This window comes from Marmota monax, unplaced genomic scaffold (assembly GCF_021218885.2).
Source record: "Marmota monax isolate L192 unplaced genomic scaffold, Marmota_monax_Labrador192_F-V1.1 WCK01_AAM20220418_F8-fsc01186, whole genome shotgun sequence".
Lineage (NCBI taxonomy): Eukaryota > Metazoa > Chordata > Mammalia > Rodentia > Sciuridae > Marmota > Marmota monax.
In genome coordinates, this window is record NW_026692770.1 from 46,199 (window position 1) to 70,402 (window position 24,204).

The 24,204-nt window shown below is 50.6% G+C and overlaps 1 protein-coding gene across 7 annotated transcripts in view; it reads right to left on the reverse strand.

The window, feature by feature from the left end:
• Positions 1-3,034: 3,034 nt before the first annotated feature.
• The window catches only part of LOC124094390 (TNFAIP3-interacting protein 3), a 32,022-nt gene continuing 10,852 nt past the window's right edge, over positions 3,035-24,204 (reverse strand). For 3 of the 7 annotated variants that reach the window (XM_046447075.1, XM_058580107.1, XM_046447084.2), the window contains 10 exons: positions 22,009-22,089; positions 20,404-20,469; positions 19,431-19,544; positions 17,530-17,655; positions 13,921-14,040; positions 10,792-10,917; positions 8,562-8,612; positions 7,630-7,728; positions 5,067-5,127; positions 3,035-3,558 (listed from right to left, as the gene is read on the reverse strand). In XM_046447075.1, coding sequence (XP_046303031.1) covers positions 3,527-3,558; positions 5,067-5,127; positions 7,630-7,728; positions 8,562-8,612; positions 10,792-10,917; positions 13,921-14,040; positions 17,530-17,655; positions 19,431-19,544; positions 20,404-20,469; positions 22,009-22,089 — 876 coding nt within the window. In that variant the 3' untranslated portion in view covers positions 3,035-3,526. The remainder of the gene's footprint in view (positions 3,559-5,066; positions 5,128-7,629; positions 7,729-8,561; positions 8,613-10,791; positions 10,918-13,920; positions 14,041-17,529; positions 17,656-19,430; positions 19,545-20,403; positions 20,470-22,008; positions 22,090-24,204) is intronic. The other 4 variants (XM_046447078.1, XM_046447079.1, XM_046447080.1 and 1 more) reach the window with 4 other exon arrangements.

Sequence of the window (24,204 nt, forward strand, 5' to 3'; positions counted from 1 at the left end):
AGAGACCTGGGCACACTGTGGGAAGTACAGGAGGTGACCTGAGGGAGAGAGACCTGGACACACTGTGGGAGGTACAGGAGGTGACCTGAGGGAGGGAGACCTGGACACACTGTGGGGGGTACAGGAGGTGACCTGAGGGAGAGAGACCTGGACACACTGTGGGAGATACAGGAGGTGACCTGAGGGAGAGAGACCTGGACACACTGTGGGAGGAACAGGAGGTGACCTGAGGGAGAGAGACCTGGACACACTGTGGGGGGTACAGGAGGTGACCTGAGGGAGAGAGACCTGGACACACTGTGGGAGGTACAGGAGGTGACCTGAGGGAGAGATACCTGGACACACTGTGGGGGGAACAGGGGGTGACCTGAGGGAGAGAGACCTGGGCACACTGTGGGAGGAACAGGAGGTGACCTGAGGGAGAGAGACCTGGGCACACTGTGGGAGATACAGGAGGTGACTGGAGGCAGAGAGGCCTGGACACACTGTGGGAGGTACAGGAGGTGACCTGAGGGAGAGAGACCTGGGCACACTGTGGGAGGAACAGGAGGTGACCTGAGGGAGAGAGACCTGGACACACTGTGGGAGATACAGGAGGTGACTGGAGGCAGAGAGGCCTGGACACACTGTGGGAGGTACAGGAGGTGACCTGAGGGAGAGAGACCTGGGCACACAGTGGGAGGTACAGGAGGTGACCTGAGATAGAGAGACCTGGACACACTGTGGGAGATACAGGAGGTGACTGGAGGCAGAGAGGCCTGGACACACTGTGGGAGGTACAGGAGGTGACCTGAGGGAGAGAGACCTGGGCACACAGTGGGAGGTACAGGAGGTGACCTGAGGTAGAGAGACCTGGACACACTGTGGGGGGTACAGGAGGTGACCTGAGGGAGAGAGACCTGGACACACTGTGGGGGGTACAGGAGGTGACCTGAGGGAGAGAGAGCTGGACACACTGTGGGAGGAACAGGAGGTGACCTGAGGGAGAGAGACCTGGACACACTGTGGGAGGTACAGGAGGTGACCTGAGGTAGAGAGACCTGGACACACTGTGGGAGGTACAGGAGGTGACCTGAGGGAGAGAGGCCTGGACACACTGTGGGAGGAACAGGAGGTGACCTGAGGTAGAGAGACCTGGACACACTGTGGGAGGAACAGGAGGTGACCTGAGGGAGGGAGACCTGGACACACTGTGGGAGGAACAGTAGGTGACCTGAGGGAGAGAGACCTGGACACACTGTGGGAGGAACAGGAGGTGACCTGAGGGAGAGAGACCTGGACACACTGTGGGAGGTACAGGAGGTGACCTGAGGGAGAGAGACCTGGACACACTGTGGGAGGAACAGGAGGTGACCTGAGGGAGAGAGACCTGGACACACTGTGGGGGGTACAGGAGGTGACCTGAGGGAGGGAGACCTGGGCACACCGTGGGAGGAACAGGAGGTGACCTGAGGGAGGGAGACCTGGACACACCGTGGGAGGTACAGGAGGTGACCTGAGGGAGAGAGACCTGGACACCCTGTGGGAGGTACAGGAGGTGACCTGAGGGAGAGAGACCTGGACACACTGTGGGAGGTACAGGAGGTGACTGGAGGCAGAGAGGCCTGGACACACTGTGGGAGGTACAGGAGGTGACCTGAGGGAGGGAAACCTGGACACACTGGGGGAGGTACAGGAGGTGACCTGAGGGAGAGAGACCTGGACACACTGTGGGAGGTACAGGAGGTGACCTGAGGGAGAGAGACCTGGACACACTGTGGGGGGTACAGGAGGTGACCTGAGGGAGAGAGACCTGGACACACTGTGGGAGGTACAGGAGGTGACCTGAGGTAGAGAGACCTGGACACACTGGGGGAGGTACAGGAGGTGACCTGAGGTAGAGAGACCTGGACACACTGTGGGAGGAATAGGAGGTAACTTAAGGCAGAGAGACCCTGGACATCCTCTGGGAGGGTGCAGAAGGTGACCTGAGGCAGAGTCCCTGAAATCTCTGTACAAAGGGGTGCAGACAGCACTCTTGACCCAGCTGTAGGATGAGCCCTGCATACAGTCTCTGCTCCTCACATCCACAGCCCGTGGTCAGCGGCCACATGAAGCCAAGTATCCTGCACTCTGCTTCCTCCCTTGCTCATGAGTGCACACCTGGCTAGGGGAGGCCAGCAGCGTGGCCCAGGGCTGGCTGGCTGACTGCTATTTGCGGCAGGTCGCCTACCACCAGTCTTCTGGTAAGTTCAGTTTGAATCTGGGGCTACCCCAGGGGCCGACTTTGGTCCACTACTAGAAGCTGTCATTATAGTGACTTTCACACTAATCTGAGGACATAACCATTTAACCCTAAGCTCGGAGACTCCCACACACACCTGCTGCCTCTTGCTCTTCTGATGCACCTGCAGGAAGAAAGGTCTGGATTGATTGGTAAACACCCTGGAAGCACAGGCCTGGACATCAATTGAGGGCAGCTCCAGACATGACTAGAGCAGAAAACGCTGATCTTCTGGATTCTTCTGCTTCTCAGTTTGCAAAGCTGCAAGCACACACAGAGACTGAAGAGATACACGGGGAGCGGGAAAGCCTGGTGGCTCCTTGAACACACCAGGGGCCCCGTGTTATTCCGGCGTTTCCAGAAGCGTAGCAATCCGTGGCTCTCACACTCCTGTACACATTGGTCCTCTCAGAGGGCAACTCAGGCTGGTCCCAGCAGAATCCTGACTAAATGGACAGATTTAATAGTTTTAAATCTGCTTCCTCTTTAGATATGTCTTTTCACTCTATAATTTAATTGCAAAAAAAATTTAGAGACATTCCATTTTCATTTTAATTGGTTCACAAAATTAGAGTTCTATTTTTCATTAATAACTGCTCAAATCCATGGGAAGGAAAAACAGCCCAAATGCGTATTTCTGACTTCCTGCCTAACTGTGTATGAACACAGCAAAGTCAATGCCTCCGCTTCAGGACTGTGTGTTTCATGATCTCTTTCAACTAACAATGATGTAGCCCAACAACTTTTAATCATAAAAAATGAGTTTAAACATAGTTTTAAGATTGCCATTTTATTCAGCCTGAAACGCTTGCCCAACTGAAAGAAGTATGTGCACCTCCTCAACCCAATTTCCAGGTCTCTCAGGCCAGCGCTGCAGAGCACAGTATCTGACCACATGGCTGAAGAACTAAGGTCCTGGGTAAACACGGACAGTGTGGAGGCACAGCCACCAGCCCCTCCCAGGAGCGCGGGTATCCACACGCTGGTCGTCTTTGTAAGCCCCAGCCATGTGCAGACGGACACTTCAAGGAGCAGCACCTCAGCCGGCTCCAGCTGTCCTTTGGAGGAACTGGATCGGGCTGTTCAGAAACTGGCCCCTCCAGCACATCAGGATCTCGGTGGCCAGAAACTTTTCCTCTGTCTGAGCCCGTGGGAGCAGGACCCGGCTGAGTGACGGAGCTGATGGGCAGCAGGAGTGGAGAAGACACAAACCAGCGCCCTGGCCGGGTCCCCTCTGCTCCAGTGCTCTGCAGGGGACTGCTCCTACTGGGGGGGCTTCTTTTCTGAGGAGAGACCTACAAAAAACAGCAGGCAGACGTTTCAGGTTAAACTCAGAATCACATTGTCCCCCCTCTGGCTTCGGGCCAGCATGCATTTCCAGGATGGCCAGAGAGAGAGCGAGAGGGACAGAGGTTCCATTCCTGAGCTCCCTGTGCACACTGGGATTCCAGGCAGGTGCCAGCTGCCTTCTTTGGCACTGGCACATGTTCACCGGGTTGTGACATTGGGTGGCCCAGCTCATGCCTAAGAAGGAATGTTCTGACGTCCTCCGGCGATGGCTTGGGCATTTCCCTAGGAAAGCGAGTCATTTCTATTGCTGCTAGAGTTGGGTCACGCCCCAGAGAAAGATCACTCTGGACAAAGGAAAGTATGTGTGTGGGTGAAGTGGCCCTGGGAAAGTGGGGCCCTGGCTCCCTGGGAAAGCCCCGGAGATGCAGGCAGTGCTGAAGAGGCACTGGGCTTCAGGAAGAGACACGGAGACCTGGTAAGGGTTAGGAAGACAGTCGCGACCCTGCAGAGGACCTGACAGATACCCAAGGCCAGTGGCCATGTGAAGACAAGGGCAGAGGTTGGAGCTCTGCTGCCACAACCATGGAACACCTGGGCCACCAGGAGCAGAAACAGAGTTGACTTTCGATGTGTCTCTACAGTGTTGTAAAATACCCACACACAGTAACTGAGCTCAGCTGGGAACTGTGACCAGAGGACCATGCTACATGGTACTCAGCACTCCTCCCCTCAGCCTGGCCAGGGACCCTCAGTGGACTCTGCCCCCTCAGGGGACCCTGCCCTGCCCTCTTCCAGCCACAGGGTCTGCACAGTGCTTGCGTCCTGTCTCTAGAAGGAGCTCTGGCATCCCTGCGGACCCCTGGGTGCCAGGGGAGCTCCTTGTAGCTGGTGAGGGGCACAGAGAGGAGGCTGGGCTGTGCAGCTAGGCTGTCCTCAAGTCCCGCTCAAGAGCCCACATGGTGGGAAGGAGGGACAGAGCAGCGGCCCCAGGCAGGAGGCCAAGCTCAGGTGTCCTGGGCCACCAGGTTCCGGCAGAGCTGAAACCAAGCATTCTAAATCATCTCTGGGCAACTCCGGGTACTTTCAAGGTAGGAGGAAGGACTGTGCTCTACAGTTTCTAAGCTTGATTCATGATCAGGGCTCTCCGTCTGTCCCTGCACGAGGCCCAGGAAGGCTAGAAGAGGTTCCAATGGTACTGCAGAAATCAGCATGGATACCCACTGTCCCTTTAAAAATACACAGAGCTTCCTCTATCCCATTCCATGTAAAGAAAACAGCCACTGTTGTAGGTGGTCATAAGAGAAGTAATAACGGAAGATACTAGGATAAAAATATAACGGGAAGCATTTACTAGAGATGAGAAGGTGAACTCGCCAGTGGTCAGATAGTGAAAGGAAACAGAAGCGGGTGTCCTATCAGCACAGCACACTCGTTAAGAAGGAGGGCTGCGGGCTGCATGGACAGCCAGAGGCCTGGGGTGTGAACTGCAGGTGCCCGCACGGGGCCGGCTCACCGTTGTCCTTGTGCTGCCCGTCTGGCGGAAGCAGGTCCACAGCACACCTTGGAGGGCCCGGCTGCGAGGAGCGACAGAACATCGTTACAGCAACGGGACTTCAGCAGCACCCAGGATGCTGTGCCTCGTCCAGCAGGCCCCACCCGCGTGGTTCCCCCCAGACCTGTTGCCCTCGTGCCGCATCCGACCCCTCCCTCCCCTGCCCACTGGTTCTGCCCCTCCTGATTCTGCTCTGCATTTGGCCAGAATTTCCATGACTCTGGGGTTTTCCTCTTTTGTTGGGGAACAGCTGAGTCTTGGATCTCTGCAGAAGTGAACACTTTGGTAAAACTCACCGTAGCCCATAAACAGAACAACGTGATTCACCATCAACAAATGCTCTTTTTAAAACCCGCACACTGGGAGCAATGAGAGGGCCAGGAATAAAAACACAAGTTTAAAGTTGTTAGTGGCTCAAGGCAGAGCTCCCAGGTGCTGTGGAGGGCAGAGCCGAAGAGCCCAGGAGGGTGGAGTGCGCAGGCCTCTCCCTCTGCACGGGTGCCTCCAGGAGTCATTCTCTACGTTCTCAGGGTTTAGACCAAAGATGCTGAGATGTTTCTCTTGGAATTCTCGCCTAGGTTCTCACCAGGTAGAGCGGCTAGATATCGACTATCAGGGGCGCATCAAACAATCAACTGAAGGAACAAAAAGCTGTGGACCTGGTGGAGCGTGGTCGTTCCCAGCCCTGGGAACGGAAGGCTGGGCTTCATCTGCCGGCCTGTGTTCCTGCTCCCAACACTCTCCTACCCCGGCACCCCGTGGCACAAGAGACCACAGGCTGGGCTCCAGTTGTTTAGTCATCTGCTAAAAATACTTAATGGGAACTTTTTCATGGTCCCCGGTGGGGGCCATTCACAGGCTGCCAGTCCACTGAAGGTGGCCTGAGACTTCAGCTAAGGGACCCCACCGCCAGGCCTGGCCTGCTTCACCTGCTCCCCCACCTGGAGAGGAAACGAGATCACCTCTGTCTTTGATCCCCTCGCTTACTCTGAGAGTCTCAAGAACAGGGTTAGGGTTAGTGACGTGTTCCCCGTTTTACATGCCAGGCAAGGTGCCCCAAGAAGGTAGACACGCTGCAACCCCAACACAGCAAGGCACGTGGCTCAGCGCAGCTCACAGTGAGCGGACAGGGGGTACTCCTTTAAAATCAACAGGGTTTCCTCATGCAGAGATCCGTTCGGTGGAACACTGCTTGACGGGGAAGGCATCACACAGAGGACCCTGTCCCCACAAGAGCTGGGCCTGCTGCTGCGTGCCTCTTCTGACCGACGGGGGAGCCTGGGAGCCTCAGCTTTCTTTCCATTAAGGAGGATGGGACAGAAGCCCCTCTCTGCTCCCAGGTCAACGTGCAGGACCCTTGGTTCTACAGTTAGTCCGTCTGTCACGAGAACATTTCCCCAACCCTTACAGGTTCCGTCTCCTTCTGATTCCCACAGTCGTGGTTTACTTCTACATCCCTGACAGGATGTGATCAGGAACGAGCGCTGACGACTAAGAACCCGGGTAATGAAGAGAACAGGACAGGCACAGGCAGTGGACAGAAGCAGCCGCGGCCTCCACGGGCAAAGGACCAAGTTCCCCTCAGGCTGCACCACGCCAGGCCACCGAGGGAGAGGTGCTCTGAGCCCTGACGTCTGCCCGCCCCCCAGGGGTCACAGTCTCACCCCTTGGAAGAGGAGCCTGTTGTCCCCTGGGAGAGGACAGGCAGGACCCTTTCAGGAAGGTGGGGAACATGCTTTTGGTAAGGGCTGTGCTGAGAAAATGCCAATAAAAAGTCTCAGACTTTGGCATAATTAGAAACAGAGTTGATCGAAGCCAAGGGGTGGGGAGAGTGTCTGGGCACACAGAGAGCAGAGCAGGTGGCAGCCTTCCTGGATGGAGGCTCTGTGAGGAGAACAGAGGCTGGCCTCCCTTCAGGGCAGTGGGCACCGCTCCAAGAACAAGGTGGGCCACTGCATTCTGGCTCACTCAGGTGGACCGTGCCAATCAACTCCACCCAGGTCCACTTCATCTTGCTGGGCACACACGGCCACGGGGGACAACTGAAGTGGGTCACCTCTTCCTGGATCTTTCAAGAAAATCCCCTCCACAGGAAAACGTCAAAAACCATTCTGCACATATGTGGTGACAGCCACCGTAGCTCAACACGAGTTGGAAGCTGTCCCTCTGTTTTCTTTCTTCAGTTTTTGCTCCATCGACTTTGCTATTCTATATACATAGAAGCCCCCTGTGGCATTGGGTAGGTGGTTGAAAGTGGCCCCTATAACAGGCTATGTTTGCTCAAGGAATTGTGGCTCAATTGGAAATCTTGTGATTACTTTTTCATATCTATGTGTCCTGAGGATTCAGAGCCCAAAGAATCACTACTGTGTCCATGCACCTCTGGAACTTGGCCAGTGGAGGCTGAGGTGCAGTAGAGCCTCCTTCTGCAGGAGACACGATGTGCCCCAATTCCAGAGACACACCTGGTCTCTACCAGAAGAGGACGCTGTCACGATTTGTTGAAGTAGGACCTCTTACTTACTGGATGTTCCCACTGGTCCTGCGTGGTGCGTGGGCCTGCTGGCACCCCTGGGTCCCGCAGGTGGAAAGCCAAGCCACAGGTGCAGGCCTGGAAATGTATCTGGGGAGACAAAGCCATTGGTCTACTGGGAGGGGTGGAATGGGGTGTTAACACGTGCTCTCTACAACAGGGATGGTCAGTCTTAAGGTGCAGCCCCATCTGTCATAATTAAGACCCAGAGCAGCGGGTAGGTCGACGCGGACTTGGGACTCACAGGACGAGGCTCCTTGCTAGCTAAGTCTTCCCTGAGGTGACACTACAATTACTCCTCCATCTCGGAGAAATTAGGAGCCCTGGGGAAGCGCACACAGGGGACGCTGCTTCTGGGTGGTCTTCACAGAGACCTCCGTGAAGACCAGCCCGCCCTGACCCGGGGGAAAAGGTCCCTCAACTGCAGGCAGCATCAGGAACTGAGAGGAAAAGAGTCAGTGTGGAAGGCTACTAGAGCGTGGACATAGAAGGACTCAGGCCCAGGACGACCTTCCCTGTCTAGAGAGAACAAAAGCCTTTGTGTTTCAGGTTTCCCACCACAAGAGGTGTGAGCAACTGCAGGAAAGGCCTCGAGCCCGCGTTTCCCAGGTGTGGTGGGTCTGGGGAGGAATCCTCGTTCTAACAGAAACACATGGAGGCTGGCACTACTGGTGACGGAGGCTGGCACTACTGGTGACAGAGGCTGGCACTCCTGGTGACAGAGGCTGGCACTGCTGGTGACGGAGGCTGGCACTACAGGTAATGTGCTCTGAGAAGCATCTTTTTCAGGAATGCTGGGCTGAAAGGCTGGTGGTCCCTGCGCACTGTCCGCCCATGAGCAAGCCCAGCTGTGCCCAGGAGTAACTGAGTGGAACTTAAAGTTGCCATTTCACTGCTCCCAGGGCAGGGCAGCAGCCACATACCTGTTTTAGTTGTTTTTCTAGTTTTTCTTTCTCCATCTGACAAACTTTGATCTACAGAGAAAACACAGGCAGTTGGTTATCAGGAGGAGCTTGGGCCGTAGGGGAACCTGGGACCTGCCAGTGCAGGGCACAGGGAGCGGCTGAGCCAGCAAAGAGCTGTGCTTGGGTTTCAGGCGTGCGTCTCCTCCGTCCTGAAATCCCCAGGGGAAAGCGAGGAAGCTGGGGAGTTTTAAAGTGTTTTCCAGTTTGTGGAGGCCCCCTGGTTCTCAGTCTCGGCTGACCTGTGCAGACCTAGATGTAGCAGCGTCTGGCTCACTGAATGAAACTGGCATTGTTCAGCCGGCATTCAGGGCCTGGCTCCTGCCCCACACAGCCTCTGCACCACGGTGGCTGGCTCCAGACCCCTCAGTGGCAGCCGGGGGGCACTCTGGTACGTGGCCAGTGCCTGAAGGATTTGATCTGAGGTCTCTGTTTAAAGTCCTACTCAGATCACATCCTACTCAGCCAAGGTTTCCCTTCATTGCACTGCGGCATTTAACCTGCTCCCGATCCTCTTAACATGGTCATCAAATCCTTCCCTGTGTCTTATCGAGTTCTATCATTGTTTAACCACAGTGAATGAGACTTTTTATTTCTTGTACCGGGGATGCAACCCAGGGGTGCTCTACCACTGAGCCACATCCCCAACCCTTTTTATTTTTTACTTGAGACAGGGTCTCACTAAATTGCTGAGACTGGCTGCAAACTTGGAATCCTCCTGCCTCAGCCTCACCACCACACCTGGCTGAATGAGACTTAAAAAAAAAAAAAAGATTGGGCTATCATTATTTTAAAAGAAAATTTTGATAGTTTTAACGTATCAGTTTCAAGATTGTTCCTTAGCTTATAAACACAATTATATCATACTACTTGGACAATATATTTATTTTGCTGATGCTGGTCAAAATTGCTTTTTATAGATGCACAGGCACCAGAACTGCGTGTGGACTATGTTCTAAAATGTTAAGTAGATGGACTATGTTCCTGGTTGAACTGAAAGTTCTAAAATGGAAAGTACATTGCCCATCTTAGGCACCAATTTATTGCCACTCTGAACTTTTTGGGGTTTGGTGCAGAGGAATCACTCTGAACTTAATAAAATAGAATAAATAAAATTGAAACATACCAGGAATAAAGCAATTTGTGCACTAACAAAGAAATCAAGGGGGCTTTGTTTGTAAGCAATAAAGATTGAAAGAGGAATTCTTCACCCAGTATAATCAGAACTTCTTCACCCATTGTTGTATAAATTATTTGTTGGGTTTCATGGATTACTTTCAGAAAATTAAAGAATTATACTTTTAATCCTACTAATTTCCTTTATAATTCCTTAATTTTATTCCTTTTAATTTTTTAGGAAATGGTTCTACCAAATAATTTTCCACATAAAATTAAGAATTTCAAGTTAATCCTTGAAAAAATATGAGAGAAGAAATCAGATGCCGTTCACTGTCCACGTTGCATTGGGCAGAAGAGGACCACTGAGGGCTTGGAGTCCTTCAGAGACTGGAAGTCGGCAGCTAGCAGGCCTGCCCCATTTCCCCTTTACTGAAACCACGGCAGGGTTTTGCAAATCAAAAGCATGTGGTTATTTCAAAATCGCGTTGGCTACACTCTCCCTCCTTAACATCAGTGCTCACCCTCGCGGCAATGTCCGAGTCTACTTTTTCTCCTGTTACACCTAATTTTAGTTCACTTACAGTCAATACAGTCTAGTCCATAAATGGCTTCCTGGAAAGGACTCTAGTCACATTCCCTCTGGGGCCCAGTGACCAGGGCCCTGGGTCTCAGCAGACATGTGCACGGCATGTTTTTAGAGGGCAGGGACATTCCAACACAGCCCTTCAAAGAAAGCGACAGGAATTTAGAAACCACTTCACTATATTTGAGTAGAAGGTAGTTCAACTCCCATTCTCCCAAGATAAATATTATGGGGAAAAGATCACAAGAACTGTATTTTATAAAAGACTTTGGAATCCAGTTTCTGGGGTCATTCCTCAACGTACTCAAGATAAAAGAGATTTCAGACATTTTCATCTGCTTGCAAGGTCCTTAAGAGTGACTTCATCCCAGGTGTGGCCTCTCAAGAACCCAACGTCAACCGACAGAATTCAAAAGGCTTGAATACTTTTTAAATGAGAAAATAAAAATGAAACGCGTGTGCTTGGCCCAGGCCTCGCTGGGTGTGTACCTGGGAACTCAGCCTGGTCAGCTGGGCCCGGGAAGCTTGATGAGCCCGCCGCAGCTCTTCTTTCTCCCGACTGAGCCTTTCCCGATCCGATCGCTCCTTTCTGAAGTCTTCTTCATATATTTGTACCTGAAAGACACGTGGGTGCTGTGACTGTCATTCTTCTGTGCTCTTTGGCCATTCAAGCCATCTCTTCCCAGGTGCCTGCTGGGCTTCTGCAGTCGGGCACGCCCACCCTCTGCTCCTGACCCCTCTTCAGGGTGGGGTGGGGAAAGGCACAGGGCCGCAATTCATCCTTCACTCCTAGAGTGGAAGTCCTCGGATTTTTCCTTCTTGGGTGTGCATCAAGAATTCAGAAGGGACAAAGTGTAAATTCCTTAAGACTCCTGTGCCCACACTTCTGCCGGGTGCTCTGCTGTGCTGGAAGCCTGGCTGGCTTTAAGTGTCACCACTGGAGCAAGCCAACGCCTGCACAGGGCTCAAGCCTGAAGTTCTCAAAGTCAGTTTGCTGACAAGGGCTGTTCAGTGAAGCCACTAAGGACTGACATGCCAACAGTGAACACAGAAGCAAAGGCGGACAAATGTGGAAAGTGTGACTGTTGAGAGGCAGCCTCAAGGTTCGTCCTTGTAAGCAGTTTTAGAGGTAGATGATAAAAAAGAAATATGTAAGATTTTATTGCAACACTTCATAAGAGATATTCCAAATATTCCAGAAAAGTAATCAAGCAAATGAATTAATCATTTTTTCAAAAAACTGGTGTGATGTTGTCTGGTAGCTTGGAGACAAACATGTGAGGCTATAAAAATAAATGAAAGGTAGAGAATGAAGCAAAAGAATTCTTCTAAGACTGAGGTTTAAATCACTTCTACATGGAAACCTCTGAGCTGGACACGGCACCTTCAGATTCCAACCAGAGGTGCAGCCATCTAAAGCAGTCAGATGAAAGCCAGCAGGCAGGAGGGGAGATCCAGCACTGCACGTAGATTCTGGTGGAGATGCATATGCAAATGCAGACACACACACACGTGCACACACATGCACATATAGGTGTGTACATATGCACATGCATGCACACATGTATACATGCAAATATACACAGCACACAATATATACATGAACATACAGCATGCACACACACATACATGTATGCATACACATGCAAATATATACACAAGACACACATGTATACATGCACTCACATATGCCATGCATGCACACAAACATGCACATAGATAACATATGTGTGTACATGCATGTACATATATACAGGCAAACACATATATGTGTACGTAAGTGCGCACACCACACACATGCACATATAACGTACACATGTGCTTACATGTACACGTGCACACATGCAAAATGCAGACACATACAATATGCATGTACACACATGCAAGCATATACACACAGGCACAAGCATGTATGCACAGAAAAACTACACACACATGTACACATACATATATGCACACATGCACACACATACATAGCATGCACACACACATGCACATGTGTACATACATGCACACACAAATATATACACATAGATTTCATTTTTAAATCCTTATTCATCAGCCCCATTGCAAGGAAACTACATCCAGCCAAGCGACATTTTTATTTATTTTTTAGTCAAGAGCTGAGGCTCAGTTCTAGGCAGACAGAGCAGTTACTGGGGTGTTTTGAATGGGATAAGCCCATGTAAAGAGAACTGAACATTCTAGCTAGCAGTGCCGTCACTTCAGTTCTAACTCAGATTCTCTGTGGATCTGAAACCTCGACTGCCCCGTGTGGCGCTTGGTGGGGTTGCAGTCATAGGTGCTGACTTAGAAGTGGGTTTGGTCAAAATGTATGTGCAGAACATCACACACTCTCCCTAGTGCCAACGAAGGGATGGGCGTCGCTCCACTGTTCAGCGCACATGAAAAGAACGCCTGTCAGGCCTGCATCCCACACTGGCTGACCCCGCTGCAGCCCACATGCCAGGTGCCCTCTGGCCTGCAGTGTGCTTAGTCGGTGAGCTCCAGGATGGTCCAGGGCCTGAACACAGGCAGTACCTGCCCCGGAACCCTGCCTGGGCTGCCACCTGGACAGGACTTCAACAAACTGAATGTCACCCTCGCTTTCTATGGATCAATTTTTAAGCCATAGGCATGATCCCAATTTAACAGGCAGATTATCCTATGAGATAATCTGGAAAGAGAAGACCCATCTTTCCACCAAGAGCTCTGGATTTTACATCCAGCTACTCCTTTCAGGTAATGACGGTAAGTGAATAACCCCACGGCTCAGCTTTCCCACGTGGGCACATTGAGACTCCTTGTAATTGGCACATACTCAGAGCAAACTGGTCAGTGAACATGTCCAGGGGCCTCTAAAAGATAGAACTGATTTCCAGCCTTCACCCCAGGCCTCGGTCTCCCGCTGCTAATAGGTTCTTGAGGGCACGAGCTGGGATTGCGGCGAGTCCCCTTACTCACTGCTACTTAGCCTCTCACAGGAGGAGAAACGTGACAGGCACAGCTGGCCCTTCAGCGAGGCGGACACTAGCCTGCTGGACTGAGCTCAGACACACGCAGCTTGGCCAGTGCTGCCTCCCCCATGCTCGGCCGCCAGCGCCCTCGAGGGCATCCTTGCTCTCGCCGTCCACGTGGCCGCAGTGAGGGAGAGGAGTGGCTGGGGGCACCAGGCCTGTGTAGGGTAGCAGAACTGACTCTTCTGTGACCACAACCAGAACCACGGATTCTTTGAAAACTGCCCGTGATGTTCAAGGGCAGGAGGCCAGGACCTGCAGGATCATAGCCTGGCGGCTCCCATTGTCTGAAAAGGTGAGATCTTGGGTGAGCAGTGTTTCCAGAATCAACCACGCCTGCAGGGAACTCCGTGGACCCAGGGCTCACAGAATCTCAATCGTCTCTTCACGGTGTGACCTTGGGTGACCCGTAACCCACAGAGACTTGGTTCCCACTTTATGAACCCCGCTGTGACCCAGCTGAACTCCATTCTGCCTGGAAACTTTGAAACCAGTACTTCTAATTAAAGCAAGTGTGAGAATGGGTGGCCGCTGTGAACAGCAGGAGTGCACTGGCCACAGGCCCTGCCTGGCCCCAGGACTGTCTGCTCCGACCTCTCACCTGCTGCTTGAGAACTTCCACTTCCGTTCTCGTGGCCGCGTGGCCGCACTCCACAGGGCACATCCCCCGCCGGTCCCCAGGAGACGAAGCACCCTCGATTTTCAAGACGTCCTGAAGAGCCTGTGGCGAGGCAAGCACACAGCTGCGTGAGCCTGGCAGCCTGGGAGTCCCCGAGGTGGCCGTCCCTCCACGCCCCCAGCAGCCCTCCTCCCCCTGCGGCTTCCCCTTCTGATTTCTGCCCACGGGTCCGTGGTCAGAGCCTGCCTGCTCCCAGGAAAGCCGCTGCTGGCTGTCCGCCCCTTGCTGCTTGGGGGGCCTCAGTGAAGGGCCCCTCGCCCTGGCCAACTACGAATAGAAGACTTGTCTGTAGCCTTTCTGCCAATTCTCGGCCTCAGTCACCGTGTACCCTGTCCCTGGTACTCGAAGCTCGGGAGCCAGAGGTGGCCCGACAGGCCCAGCCCCGAGCCCTGCCTAGAGATTCTGAACCGGGAGCCCAGAGCCCAGAATCTGCACTTCTCAAAAGCTGGTGTGGCTCATCCCAGGTGACGTTTGGGGGGACATTCTTCTGTGTAACCGTCTCATGTCCCCAACAAGAGAAGGAACCCCAAGGGAAGGCAGCCCCTCGCCCAGCCTGGCCACAGGCAGTTCACTGTCAGAACTGCTGAGGCGTCCTGGGGAGGGGGTGAGAACTGCTGAGGTGGCCACGCTGTGTCCCACCCACACCGCGCCCTAGCTCCGCAGCCCAGGGGTGCGCCTCTCTCAGGTCACAGGGAGGTGTCCCCTCCAAGCTTGAAGGCCCAAGGTTCACACGGAGATGAGTTCCCAGGACTGTGACAGAACAGGCCTCGCCTCGAGGCCCTCAGGACACACCACTGGTCACTGTCCTTCACACAAGGGTGCTCCCACCCACAGGGTCGCAAAACCAGCAAAGGAAGGGCAAGCCTGTGGCCTCGCGTCCCCTGTCCAACCCGAGTTCCCCAACAGATGTCTCAGTAGCTCAGATGCCATCCAGCCTGACGCGAACGTGGCTTTTCAGGAAGTTCTAAGAGAAACAAGAACTGCTCTTCTTCTCAGGGAAGAAACTGCGGAAACAACAAGTTCTCCAGTAATTTACGTTTTGTCAGATTTGTGTGTGTGTGCTGGGTATCAGACTATCCCAAGCTGCACCCGCAGCCCCGTCAGAGTCTGTATAAAACACGTAGTTCTGGGGGATTTCAGAATAAGTAGACCTTCTAAGTGACGTGGAAGGTAGCACACAAACTCCGGAGTGCGGGACGCCCCGTGACAGCGGCAGCCAACAGGACCGCTCACCATCTACCCGACTGGGTGCCTGGCAGACCTCGTTGTTTGAATTCCCAGGTTTTCCTACCTTTCATGCTACTTGGGATTTTAGAAATTTTCAAATGAGTCATAAATGAAAGGTGAGTCCAGGAGACATATATGCCATCTTGGGTTTCCGGCTTCCTCGAATAAACCCCACAACCTATTCTGGGACAGGAGCTTACTATCAGAACCGAGGTGCCGGGAAACCTGCCCACCCCAATGGCGAGATAAGGGATGGCTCAATGAGCCCGCGGGTGGCCCTGGATGACCAGCTTCAGCAGGGCTTCTCACTCCCTCTCGTTATCCCTGACCCCCCTGTAGGAACTTGGTAAGGACAAAGCCCTGGGGTATTCAAAGCGAGTCACCTGAATTGAGTACCCACAGTGACGGAACTTCTGACAGCCCTGTGAGTGGCTCAGGTGACCTGTCAGCAGCGTCTGCTGAGTGGGGGCAAGTCATGAAACAGGGAGACCCCGGCTCCACTGAGACGGTCCTCGGTCCCCGGTCCCCCCAATCAACATGTCCAGTGGCTTCTACTTCCCCTACTTCCCGCAGTAGGAAAAAGAGAAGACCCATTGTAAAATGGAATAACATAATGTCCTACATTTCATTTGCCCCGACACTTGTGCTAAGTGAGAAGAAATCTCCCCAAGACCATCACTTTGTACAAGTGGTGCTCCAGGCACAGACGTGCGCAAGGACATTTTTTCTGCCTTTAAGGACCCTTCACTTTTCCTCACTACCCATGAGTAAGGTATTGTACATCACACTGACGAATTATGCTTACTAAATGGTAAATCTCAGGTCCAAAACTGGCTATTGAAGACGTCATGTTCTAGTGAATTAAATTTGTTGATCCATCCATTCACGCATTCGCCACTCGGCACATACTTTATGAACTTTCTGGGGGCAAGTCCTGTCCTTGGCACTCGGGTTGTGGCAGAGACCAAAGGGTCCCGCCTGACTGCTGCCTTGGCGAGCCCCCTCCACAGACATGCACTCTGAGACAGTACTCACAACTGCACTGTGGGAGAGATGGGTGTACTATTGTGTGAAGCAAGTTTTCACCTGAAAGTTGACTTTTTCTTGTGATTTTAGGCGAAATGAGATGTACACGTGGGCCTCTAGGTGTGTGTGGCTCTGCCACTGTGCCTGCTGTGCCAACGGACGGATGTCCAGCCTGCAGGAATTCTACCCTCACTGAGCTCATGCTCCCGAGCGGCAGGCAGAGCAGACGCAGGGACACAGAGGCAGCGCGAGCTGTGCCAGGCAGCAGCAGGCTCCAGGACAAATCCCATGCCCACCAGGGAAACTCCTAGCACAGCCGAAAGGTCCCCGAGGAGGCGACATTTGTACAAAGACATGAGTCTTACTCAGATTAAATTTTCTTGTTGAGATCCTATGATTATAACCACCAAAACTATCAAACCACTAATTTTCTAATTTTTTAAAAAAGTTCTGCTAGCTATAAATACAGATTAAAAAATGAAGTGCAACACATAAACTTGAGCAAAAGAACAGGATTCTCAGTGGCTCCAAGATCTAAGGTGTTTATTTCCCTGTGCCCAGTTTTTTGTTTACCTTCAAATGAAAATTTCCCTGAAATTTATATATTTCTCTTCCCCCAGGAAATTAAGAATTGGTGCATGGAACACACACACACACACACACACACACACTCACACTCCTCCTCATCCTCTGAGCAATGCACAACTGCTCCTTTGAAGACTAAGATGGAGCTCGGGTACTGGATCCCTGGCATTTTCCAGGCAGCCCTGACTTCTGCCCTTCCTCTCTGAGAGGTGAGCTGGGCCTTAACCTTGCTATTGACCTTGGGCTTGGCATTCAGCTTACTTCTACGCGTGCACCACGCTGAACCCCACAGCATCTGTCTTAAAGACCTGCCCACTTCCTCAGGAAGCTCCTGTGGTTGCTGAAAGGTGAGTGTTCACAAGCATGCACCTGCTTCATATGGCTCTGCAGACTGAAGGAGGAAGGAGGAGGAGGGGGAGGAAAGAAAGATGTGTGTGTGTTCTCACTGCCTCTGCAGCTTCCATTCTCTTGCCATGCCCTCTGCAGAGACACAGAATCCCAAAGCCTCCTGACCAGGTGGGGCTGAGCCACAGCTGTGCTGGTAAAGGTGGTGTGCCCTGTACCCAACCGAGGCGGGGGCCATGTGGCAGCTGGCTTGGATACGACCAGTACTGGATACTGTCAGTATCAGTAGCAGGACTGTGCCCGCCCCCCAGGGAGCTCTGGCCTCTACCTTGGGGACCTGCCCGGTACCTTGTTAAGGCGTTGTATTTCACATTCATAGTGCTCTTTCTTCTTCATCGCGAGAGCATTTTTTTCCTTCAAAAGCTTATTCTCTTTCTTCAGTTCCTGTAATTCTTCGTTTAGGGTTTCCCTTTCCTTTGAAAAGAAAGAACAAGGACTTCAGGACACAATCAAAGTCAGCAGGGAGGATAGTGCAAGGCCCTGTACCTCAGCTGCCTGGCAGACAGAGGGCTTCCCTCTTGGAGAAGTACAGAGAGACCGTGATATTGCCTTTGAGCATCTCCTTCAGGCAGTACCCTTGGATTGAGGACAGCATTAGGACTGAAGATAATTTTTCTTTATCAAAACTCAGTGCTACTTCTTAGAAGTTTGGTGACCCCAGAAAAAGACATCAAAATCCCCAATCTTCACTTTTCTTGGTCAGATAAATGGGTCTGAAGAATCATCTAGTTCCCATTACTAGGTGATGGATAAGGGACTCAGTAAAAACATTCACAATTCTAAAAAAAAAAAAAGAAGAAGAAGAAAGAAAGAAATCATGCAACAAAACAAGATATCAAGTATCTCAAAGCCCAGTCCTGAACCAGGCTGCAGCAGAGAGCAGGAAGAGCAAGGGGATTCAGGCAAATAGAACCCTTTGCTCAGAGCACCTGCTGCCATTGTTGGTTTAAAAGGCAGCGATCATGGCATCCGATGGTGGTCACAAACCACGTTTTAGGCCATCACCTGGAAGCATATTGTTAGAAATAACTGAAGATTCACTTTGAAGGCATTAACGGGCTCTGGACTTAAACAATGTCACCTACTTCTTAACTTTACACAGTAAATAGTAAGCCTGGTGTGAAGGAAATTGGCTGAGAATAAATAAATATTGCACAATATAGGTATCTCAGGATGAGAAAATAGGAAATATATGTGCCAAAATGTGTGATTTTAGTCATTGGTGTTTCCCAATGCAATTCTTAAATTTAAGAAATATACTTTAGGAAATTCATTTTCTTTAAAAGTGAAAGTATTTCTACTTGATTTTATTTAAATAGAATGGGCCAATACACTTGGAAAATGAACCAATCAAGAGAAAATTATTTTAACTAGAAAATGGTCGAAACTCCAGAGGCAAAAGCTACTAAGATTCCTGGTCAGGTGTCATTGGCAAGGAAGCCACCCACAGCGGGGAGAGGAGCTGCCAGCCCACTGCCGGGGCATGTGGCAGAGGTCTCAGCCAGGTAGGCAAGGCCAGGAAACAGGCCAGGGCCCCTGGTGTGATGGTGACTTCCCTGCAATATCTGCAGTGCTGGTTTTTCTTAGTATACCTGAAAGGAGAAGCTTAGAATTTAAGATTCTCCTCTCATCCTCTTAGTACCCACTAAGTCCAGTAACTGTAAGAAAAAGCAGGAAGAAACAGAGTCTGCTTTAGGAGGAACCGCCCTCTGGCCTGAGGCATGGCACCCTCAGCAGGACCCAGGGAGCCCATTTCTGCAGGCCCAGCGTCGGCTCGGCCGTGAAGAGCCCTCTAGCCTCTGGCCTGGGCTCCGTCTGCTCGCTGGCTGTCTTCTTTTGTGCTTCTGGGAATGGAGCCTGCCGCAGCAGGCTGGGTGCCGGCCACACGGGGACAGCTTTCTCGTGGTCCGTGTGGCAAAACAACGGGTGAGAACGTTCAGTGAGATATGAGGGCGAAGCGCTGTGGAAACGCACGGTACTCTGCTTGGCGACAAGAGGAATGCCCACTTGCGACACCGAGAAGCGACTCGGCAAGTGCAGCAGGTGGCCTTGGCGCTCCTCTCCGCCATAACAAGCAAAGCCCGGGGACAAGGGCAAAGATGTCTACTACGGCCTTGGAGACGCGCAACCGCCCCGCGCCGCGGTGCTGGAGCCCTGGGCCACCCGACGCGGACCCCGCGGGCGCCCACCTCTTCCCGCCGCGGGCCCCGGGCGGCGCCACCCGCGCTCTGGCTCCGCCGCTCGCACTCCAGCTCGCCCAGGGCGCCCTCGGCCGCGCGCAGCCGGGTCCTCAGCTCCGCCACCTGCGGAAGGAACCGGCAGTTTCAGACCCCTCTCCAGCACCCAAGCCTCGGGCACCCGACTGTGCGCTCAGGGACGCGAGCGCCCCTCCTCAGCGCGTCCCTCGCGTGCAGCAGGATGTGTGCACTTTAGAAAGAGCTCGGCCAACCCCAAAGCAAGCACCGGCCTGGCCCCGCAGCCTCCAGCTCTTCCCTCCTTCCTCCAAAATTGGCCTCAGCAAGGTGTCCTACCGCTGCCGCATGCGGTGGGAGCATTACCTTGCACCTTATGAATTTGGGTATAAAAAGGGGGAAGAGAGTAGCAATGTGGTTGTGGTCTAGTTTCTTAATTCCGAATTCTTTAGGGGATTTACTTTCTCTTTCTGGAGATTGAGTGGCTTTCAAATTACAAATTGATTTAAAGGAGATTTTCTCCAAAAAGTTGCTTTCTCACCAAAGCCAAAGCTTCTCAACAGCACAGTGGCTTACAGGGAAGGGGAGGGCCCTTTGTCTCCTTATGGAAAGAATTAGAGGCTGGTCTTGCAGAGCACAGCATGAATTTTAGACGTCCCTAACAGACACCACAGCCTGCAGATGCACTGATGGCTGCGAGAGACCCCGCTGGGAAGCAGGACACATAAGCACACTCTGGGGACAGCACTAGAGGTGGTTTGTAGCCCATTTTTCAGCGCTGCCCAAGGCGCTCCACCGCAGTGCTCATTCCTCTTCAGTACCAAGAGGCCAGAGGTGCACCCAGCACCCTCTCCCCTCTGGCTTCCACTACTGCCTTGCACAGAAACCTTCACAGCCGCAATCCCTGAGCCTCCACATGGCTGATCCCGACCAGGTTAAGGAGATGCAGAGAGCCAGACAGGGTGCTTACCTTTCTTTCATACACCTCCTTCATGCTTCTAAACTGCTGGTCCCACTGCTGATTGACTTGTAGGAGCTGAAATTATTAAAACCTAGTGAGTCAACAAAGGATTTCTACCCCTTTGCAAATTTGGGCAACCCTAGAATCACTTTTTGAGGTTACAGAGAGTGGAAAGGCAAAAGTGAACAGAATAATTCCTTCCAGCGAGTTCTGTGTGGGCTGGAGGACCTGCTGCTCACTCTCACCTGTTCCTAACTGGTTCACACAGGGAGACCATTAAGTCTGGGTGTATCGCAACCAGCCCGCTAAACAGCACACCAGCCAGCTTTAACTGTCTCATATGAACTTTCATCTTCTTTGTTTAATTCAATCAGAATCTAATAAAAAAATGTGATGTTGGTGGTTTTCTATAAGATCTACTAATGTGTGAAGGGTCTTTTCACAAACCTTTTCAGATTTTTTTATGTATATACACTGATTATTACAGTGAATTATTTTTCTAGCTTTAAAAAAGTTTATATTGAAGTCTGTACCATTAAATGATAATCATTTGTTTGCAATAGTATTCTTTAAAAGAATAACACATGATTTGTGATACATAATCATTGAATGGATACTATCACATTTTCAAAAGCATAGATTTTTCAAGGAATAAGTTTTGCTGTAAGACAATTTTAGAAAACTCTTTAAAGGTTTTAAACCTCTGTGCTAATTAGAAGACAACACTGTGAGGGGTGTTTTAGTTTCCTTGTAGGGAAATTTGCAATCTGCAGCACTCATCAATATAAGAAGATAGTCACAAATGACAAACGGAAATAGCAAATCTGTCACCTAGGACAAAACAAAATACCGAACCCAGAATGGCAGTTCCTAGGTAACTCTTTTGGTGGAGATAAATATGCTATTTAGTTCAGTTCTATGTATATTGACTAAAGATGCCTGCTTTGTTAACTTTTTATGGATTAGCGTTACTGTGCTGTAGCTGCATTAATCTACTATAGGTCAGGAATTTTCTATGTAGTGTCAAAGAGGAGTAGATGGTACCATAGAAGAGACAGTGGATTAGGAGAGGAACCGCCAGGTCAGCCACAGAGGGAGCACTACATTTGTGACTCCGTTAACCTCCTCCTCTGTCAAGAAGGGTAAAGAGGTTCAATGCTCACTGAACTCAGGAAATAAAATTCAGATGATTAAAAATATCTATTCATCCCCACTAACATTTAAGGAATGAATTTTCTAATGTCAGCGCTCCCAGACCCCTAGCGTTGAGACGCCCAATTCACAAAGTCACACCTTCTCAATCAACTGCACTGAAATCCTTCACATTTGGAGTTTCAAGGTGTGCCTCTTGTGTGACACAGGTCACGAGTTCACATGGGGCACATGGAGGAAGCAGCTGAAGTAGGGGAAAATTAGGATTGTAAATGCCAAATGAGTTTATGACCCTGTCATTTTTTTCATTAGGCATTACGTAAATATTGATAAAACTGTTTTCTTTCAGTATAATGCAATGCAGTATCAGAGAGGTGAACACCGTCACTTAGCAAAGATAAAAGACATGATGCTTGTTCTCAGCACTGACCCATCCCGATGTCTTTAACTAATACAAGTTACCTCTTTTCTCTGTTTCTCTAAGCACCTTATCTTTTGTTCAAGAGGATCTGTCAAATTCTTTCTTCTTGAGGATTGAGCACTCTTGGGGGAAAAAAAAAGGATTGAGGTAAAACCATTTGCAAAGTAAATAGGAGAAATACTGTCCTTCACAAACACCCTGTGTTTAACCAACTCTTATATTGTGATTTATAAAAACACTGGATTCTGGAGCTGAGAGGCAGCTCAGTGGCAGAATGCATCAGCACCACAGACAAAAACAGAAACCCTCTCCCATGGTTCCTTCATAAGGACTTGTCGGGGCACAGCTTCACATTATGAAAAGATCCCGTCACAGGAATTGGTAAACAAAATATCCCAACAAATCATAAATGTATCTATATAATGGGTAAACCGGAAGTTAGAACTTCTTAAATTTGAATTTGAATCCCTTTCCAAAAAAATAAGAGTAGAATGACTTACAGAAATTGGGTCCGTTTCAGGATACGTTTTAGACGTTTACATAGTAAACATTTCTCGAGAGTCATTTTCAGTCCTGCCCATGAACATATCACCAGCAAATTCTAAAGAGTGTCTCTGTCAAAAGTCAGAGGGGGCATAGGACCACCAAGAATGAAGACCACAGTGGCCCCTGAAGCACAGCGGCTGAAGCCCAAACCCCAGGACTGTGGATTTTAGCACGTCAGAGTCGGGGGCATAGAGATTGTCCGGCACTGTGTAACACTAAGCAGCTCTTGGAATAAAAGTCTTTAGAGTACAAGTTTGGACTGACAATAAATTATTAGCTTAATGGCTTAATGGAAACATTAATCATATTTTGGTTTTTTTTGGGGGGGTTGGCTATGTTTGTCAAGAATGGGAATATTCATTTAAAGAAAGCACAGAAGTCCCTGCAGCTGCCTGTCATTGGGCTAAATTGTCACTTGCATAAAGGACTGGTTTCTGTGCTGTAACCAAAGAGTCCTTTAGGTCATAGAAGCCGGAGGGTGATGATGATCTGCGTTCAGCCCCTTACCATCAGGGACTGTGGACCACGGAACTGCTCCAGGCTCTGCATGAACAGTTAAGAATATTTTCAAAACATGTTGATCTTTGCCAGAAAGATCAGAGGAAACAGTTCTTTTGCCATCATCGTGGGATTTTGAGGGCTCTTTCATGAGAAACCATTTATAAAGCTGCATTTCCCTGTATTTCCTTACTTCTGACTTGTACTTTAAGGTTTGAGGGAGTACACCTGTGTAGCTGCTGCTCTTTGCTTTACCTCCTTCTTTCTATTTAGACCTGTGTTGTGACTAAGGCCACATTTTAACAGTGAGCTTCTGTGTAAACTTGCTGTTAACCACAAGAAACTGGTTTGGCTGATCACCAAGAGGGACGTGGAAATCCAGGTGACAAGCATGTTGGTTCCTGTGAGTGAGTGACCTTCTCCTTTGGGAGAAGACTTTTAAGAAACGAGATTAGAACTGACTGACCCACTAAGCATCTTGGATCTGGCATGTGCTGAGAGCCAGCCCTACTTGGTGTGTGCTGAGATGAGCACCCAGTGGTGCAGCAACAGGGACTCTGACCACAGGAGCAAGTCCAGGTCCCCCTGACACAGAGTGCCCCGGACACTGGGTTGATACTTCTGAAATGGTGTCTCTGTGCCTAACCAACATCCTCAGTCATCATGGTTCCTAGTAAGTCAATATCCTGCCATCCCCGCTCACACTCGGAAATGTCAATCTGGGGTCCTCGAAAAGCCCTCCTTTCACTTGTGAGGTGGAAAAAACTCTGTGACCATAAAACATCTGTAGGCTCTTGCCTTCTGGGAGTGCAGATGTGGGCTGATTTGTTTCCGTAAATAATTTTTTCTGGATAAAATCATAAAACACTCTGACCTGGATTCTTATTTTATGAATAAGATACAGATACTGGATTTTCAAAGGGGTCTATCTGGAGCTGGAGGAGCGCTGATTTCTGAGACTCAGCAGTGGTCTTTGTAAGTGGGGAAATGGGGAGGGGGGAGGAGAGGACCCTGGGCTTGTCAGCCACAGCTGTATCTCCAGGGCTTTCTCTGAAGATTAGTCTAAATTTTGCCATGGCTTATATGACTCAAGTGTATATTAAAATATGGCAAAATCAACCAAATACTAAAATTTTGGGGAAATTTCACTTGGATTTGCTTTGCTTTTCAGTTGCTAAAAAGGCATCAGATAT